The sequence below is a fragment of the Vigna umbellata genome, chromosome 1 (genome assembly GCF_029865625.1).
Source record: "Vigna umbellata cultivar VRB3 chromosome 1, Vumbellata_1.0, whole genome shotgun sequence".
Taxonomy (NCBI): domain Eukaryota; kingdom Viridiplantae; phylum Streptophyta; class Magnoliopsida; order Fabales; family Fabaceae; genus Vigna; species Vigna umbellata.
Window position 1 is genome coordinate 62,495,311 of NC_142165.1, and position 6,031 is coordinate 62,501,341.

At 35.3% G+C, this 6,031-nt stretch overlaps 1 protein-coding gene across 1 annotated transcript in view; it reads right to left on the reverse strand.

Moving 5' to 3' along the window:
- Nucleotides 1-4,598, reverse strand: part of LOC124836339 (DNA topoisomerase, type IA, core) — a 58,798-nt gene extending 54,200 nt beyond the window's left edge. The window contains exons 1-4 of the mRNA XM_047311489.2: nucleotides 4,416-4,598; nucleotides 3,803-4,312; nucleotides 2,406-2,770; nucleotides 3-654 (exon numbers count right to left, since the gene is read on the reverse strand). Coding sequence (XP_047167445.1) covers nucleotides 3-654; nucleotides 2,406-2,770; nucleotides 3,803-4,312; nucleotides 4,416-4,496 — 1,608 coding nt within the window. The 5' untranslated portion in view covers nucleotides 4,497-4,598. The remainder of the gene's footprint in view (nucleotides 1-2; nucleotides 655-2,405; nucleotides 2,771-3,802; nucleotides 4,313-4,415) is intronic.
- Between the last annotated feature and the right edge of the window lie 1,433 nt (nucleotides 4,599-6,031).

Here is a 6,031-nt window from a genome sequence, read left to right on the forward strand (position 1 = left end):
ACCTTCATTGTGTGACTTGCCGTGAAATGTAACTTGTTTGCAGCATCTTGCTGAAGTGTTGATGTTATGTAAGGTGTTGGAGGATTTCTTCGAGTTTTGCTTTTCTTCAAGCAAACAACATGAAAATTGGCTGAGTCTATATTGCTTTGAATATGTCTTGCCTCAGCATCAGATGTAATTGAAAACTGATTCAACTTTTTTGAATCAAAATGGGTCAAGCGAGCAGGAAAAATAAAGTTCGTGTTTGATCCCAAATCCTCCTTTTTCAATTGAACCTCCACAGTCCAATATTCCTTCGATTTAAATTCATCAATTTCCATTTCCCTATCACATATAAGAGCAAGTGCAGCAGATTGAACTCTTCCAGCTGACTGACAACCAGGTAACTTCCTCCATAATAGAGGAGAAATATTAAACCCAATCAAGTAATCAAGAGCCCGCCGAGCAAGGTAAGCTTGAACTAAATTTATGTCAATCTGTCGTGGTGTTTGTAGGGCACCTTTTACAGATTTTTCAGTTATTTCTTGAAACACTACTCGTGCTAAGGATATGTTATCATGTAGAGCACCCTGTTGTTGTAACATCTCAATAATGTGCCAAGCAATAGCCTCCCCCTCTCGATCAGGATCTGATGCAAGAATAAGGTTTTCTGCTCTGCCAAACAACATAAAATGAATTAAGCAAGATACATATTATCAACTACCTATAATGCAAACATACTTCAAAATTGGCATCATATATGCATTTTACCATACTGGATACCCAAAATTGGCAGCCTTGGTTGTGTTATCTTCAAAATCTTTTGATATAAATTATTTTATTTAGATAGTAAAATGATAATTATCATAAGTTGAATAGAATATTTTTATTTTGATTATACTTGTTGGAAATGGAAGTATGTTGTTAATAGTTAAATCATATTAATAGTCAATCAATGTATTGTAGGAAATAGTTATTTTAAAAGGTGTATTGCAAGTTGTGAATTATATTTACATTTATTATCTTTTAATCCTCCAGCCTATAAATAGTTACAAATTCAATAATATTTTGTTCATTTCTTATTCTCAAATGGTATCAAAGCTCCCAATTTAAGAGAACACTACTTCCAAAAACAACTTTTTGTAAAAACCCTGCCTGGGCAATTTGAGAGTGCTAGAGGCTCTGAAAACGTAACTAGGTGTCAAGTTCTGCTAGAAAAAGAATTTTATATAGAAGGAATGGGAATTGAACTTATATGATGCCAATTATGCAATGTCCATTATTTAACTGAAGCTTTACAAGGCACTGTAATTTCACCAAAGAAAATCTAGTAACTATGACGATAAAAAGCATGTTGTAGTGACCAATTCTGTGCTGAAGCTGAGATTCAGACTATGGCTCAAGGCATTTGTGAATAATATTGGCTCAAGATTATGTTAAAAGATTTGAATATTATATGGAATGGACTAGCGAAGGTTTATGCAATTAATCAGAAATCATAACTCATAATCTTTCTTAATATGATCAAACTAAACATATTCAGGTGGACAGACATTTTATCAAAGAAAAACTCAATTGGGGATTGATTTGCATTTTGTATATTCTCCCAAGAACAACTTCAGGATATAACAAAGACAAAGCATAACAGCCCCATTTTTGAAATAATAGTATCCAAGCTGGAAATGAAGAATGCCCACTGACCAGCTTGAAGGGGAGAGAATAGAAAATTGAAATAATAATGCGAAGAAGCTTAAATCATATCAGTAGACAATCATAATCAGTCCAATGTATCATAGGAAATATGTGCCATAGACAATACTGTAATTTCAACTTTTTACTGACTTTTGAATTGTATTTGTCATTATTATCTTGCAATCCTCCTGCCTATAAATTGAAATATTGCTAATGCCAGGTGACATAACAACAGAACTCAATTTAGAAAATAATTTTCTTATTTTTCACAATGATTATGCCTTTCTAACAAAGTTTTCAAGAGGTAAAAACACAATGATGATAGTAAACCAATATAAATCAGCAATATTAAATAAAGAAAATCAAACTAATAAAATCTAGGCAATGTTTAACAATGATTATATTTTACTCAAGATGTGTTGTGCCCGTATCTTTATTTAAAAAGAAAAACTGTCCTATTTATATATTAATTGTACCCAATACACATACCCACACCCACTCCCATCCAGCACAGTCAACATATGCATTAAAAGATGGAAAGGAAACAAAACCACAAGTAATAATGACAAATATGCATTACTCTAGTAACATTATATTGAAAAGACACCAAGATTAGCTCCAGAAAGATTTTACAACTGTAACAGCAAAACACACCCCAACAAAATATCCATTATACTAGTATATCCACTGCTGCCAAAAGCAAAAGCAAGTGGGATGAGGGATGGGAAATGTACCCGCTCAAAGCAACCTTGATGCTCTTCAGATGAGTCCAGGCAGGTGCCGGAACCTCCCACACCATGCTAAAATCTTCATCAGGTCGAACCGACCCAGACCTAGCTGCCAAGTCTCTCACATGACCATAGCTTGGCAAGACTTCATACATATCACCAAGGTATCCCTTAATAACCTTTGCTTTTGTGACAGACTCCACAACCACCACAGACTTTCCAGAGGGAGGATACAATGGCTTGTGTGTAAAATTCCACAGTGGTTTCGCCTCTTCAATCAGACTAGAATTCCCATTTTGCTTCTTCAACTCATCCTTCACAGAGGCAGAATTATCCACTATTTCTTCAATTGCGCTGTCAGCTGAACTTTTCTGATAACCACAGTATCAGTGTCATTCTTGGAAGTACAAACACAGGACAAAAACATGATATACAAAATCATCTAAAACTAACAAAAAAACATAAATCACGAGAAATAATGTTTCAAAAGTAAGCACTGGTCACAGACATAATAAATACTAAAAGCTATCGAAATTATTATAGTGTTTTGATTTGTATTGGTACAAAACAAAATTGTAAACAATCTATATATAACAATACAACTAAAAGTATTCAAAGTGACCATGCAGTAAATTCCTAAGACAATGAACATAAGAAAATAAACAACTAAAATGTATTAAGTTTCTTCAAAGGACTAAAATTAACTTATAATTTTAACTTTTACAAGAGCTTTCTGATTTAAGTTCTCAAAAGCTACTAATTTTAACGTAAGCATAAGCCACAACACAATAAATTAAAAGTGGTATAAGATCAAGGTTCAATTGGATAAAATTTTTTATAAGCACTTACAAAGAAGAAAAATAAATAAAGCAAGTTCGTGCCATAAATTAAAATAAACTTATGCACGAGTTAAATCGGTTTTATCAATAAACTTATCTCGTTTTCGCTTTCCTATTTTCTTCTCCTGCGAACGTCAATGCCATTACTTCAATAACGTGCATCATTGTTTTCTTATTTGAAAACTAGTAGCTAACTACCCATTACGAACCTTTGAAACCTTCTCCTAAGATATCAGGTATAAAATGAATTAAGTTTCTCATATTTCTCATATAATATAAAACCAACTAATACGCTTCAGCTTCAATAAAAGCTCTCGCATGTAACTTCTCCATTTATTTTAATTTATACATAAACTAATTTAACTTTACAAAAATAAAACTTCATTCATTTTATCTTTTTATTCAACTGCATAAGTTAATTACAGCTTATATTTAATTTAGTTTTTCTTTTGATTTTCTTCTTATGTAAGTACACTTCTGTCGGTGTCAATACTGACATTACTTCAGTAGCGCTTCAGTAGCAGATATCGTTATTTCCTTAATTGAAAAGGTTCGATTGCTAACCTTGGAAACCTTCTTCCTCTTCAATTTGGTAGATTTTCCAGAAACTTCTGCAACACACTCCTCATGCTCCGAATTGCTGGCAGCAGACACCTTCTTTTTCGGCGAAGGCTTCTTCTTCTTCACGCTTTTCTTCTTTGCAGTTTTCGCAACCTCTTCTTTTCCACTCGCAGCGTCGCTTACTACCCCGCCGTCCTTCTCCTTTCCACGAACGACGACAGCCTTCACTCGTTTCCCCTGCTTCCCACTATCCCCCACGCGCGTGGAGAACCCCTTCGAGAAGAGCCCGTGGTCAAACGGCGTCGTGCAGTTCGCGGCGAACGGAAAACCAAAATAGTCACCAAACAACGTCGTGGACTTCACTGCGAAAGAACGAGCGGGGATCCTCTTCGCGGTCACGCTGCGAGGGAACAGTAGACACGTTCGACGACATTGGAAGGTGGTGCCGGTGATGACCGATGAGGCGTGTGGTGAGAGCGCGTTTATGGGAGGCTGTAGCGCCCTGAACTGCAACTGCAATGCGACGCCCAACCAAAACACAATCACGTTATTGCCACGATAACAAGATAAATTGAAAAAAAAAATAGAAAATTACGGGAAGAAGAGAGGGAGTGACCATGAAGTGACGAAGGGAGAGAGTGTGAGAGGAAGGAACTGAGGTTGAGGTGGAGAAGAAGGTTCTGTGAAGTTGAATCATTGTAGTGTTGTGTTCATTTCATAGATGGTTATGAGTGAACTGAGGGTTTTGTTATCAGAGGAAGAGGGTTTAAGAGTAACGGCAAAATAAATGGCGCTGCCTCTGCTATTGATAAAAGCTGTCTTTGTTCTGGATATGTATATGGAAGGAAACTAACTGGCTGGGCCATGCTTTTCCTCAATTTCTTCTTCCACTCTCATTCTTTCGTATGCAATCCCTAACTTTTAAAATACCGCTTTTACCCTTACAAAAAGTTATTAAAATAAGGTTAATTTAAACGGTGTTCTTCTCCTTGCTTCCGACACTACCTTCGTTCTCCTTAGGAATAGCAAAAAAAAATCATAGGTATGGATATCCGCGGGTAAAATCTGCAGTGGGTAGTTATTATCTGCAGATATTTATTATCTGCGAGTAATAGGTGGTGGGTATTTTAATACCTGCTTATAAACCGGTCGGGTACGGATAGTATATTATTCAACCCGCGGGTACCCGTTACCCGCAAAAAAAAATTATATATTTTTTAATTAAATTTAATTAAAAATAAAATTATATTTTATCAAGTTAAATTTAATTAAAATTAAATTTTAATTTATATTTAATTTAATTTATATTATATTATATAAATATATTTTTTGTAATTTTATTTCAATTTTATTTCAAAAATATATAAAATATTTTTTTTGCGGGTATTTGTGGGGGTACTCGCGGGTATTTTCTAAATGGGTACCCGTGTGGGTAGTGGGTCGGGCAGCGAGTACAATTTTATCCGACAGGTCAGGTTACGGGTAAGCATTATCTATGTCCGATTCGACATGTAGCCATCCCTAGTCCTCACCTGGTCACTGCATTTATCTTCTTGTTATTATTTTTCTTCTTCTTTCTTTCTCAGAAAGCAAGAACCCATACAGTGGTCCTTGATCGATGGTTAAGAACTCATACAATGGTCCTTCTATGGCCCTCGACATCACCAATCGTACTCCTCCACCGTCTTATTCTTTATATGTGTCACCACCAACGACAACACTAGTATTGCCACCGTCACCTTGTGCCGCTCAATTGCCTCCATCAAAATAGCACTCTCCGCTCTCATTCCGCACATCATCACTATGTGCATGGAGAATACGTGAAAAAGGAGAAGCACGCACAACACAATGTCCTCTTCATTTAGGTACATGTGCGAGTTCTATCTAGGGATGACAATAGATCGAATCGGGCATGGATAGTGCCTACTCGCAACCCGACCTGCTGAATAAAATTGTACATGTTACCCGACCCGCGGATACCCATTTAGAAAATACCCGCAGGTATTTTAAAACCTATGGGTACCCGCGGATACCCGCAAAAAATAAAAAAAAATCCTACATTTTTAAAATAAAATTACAAAAAATATATATATAATATAATATAAATTAAAATTTAACTTTAATTAAATTTAACCTAATAAAATATTATTTTATTTTATTTTTAATTAAAAATTATATAAATTAATTTTATTTTTTATTTTTTGCGGGTAATGGGTACCCACGGGTCAGGTA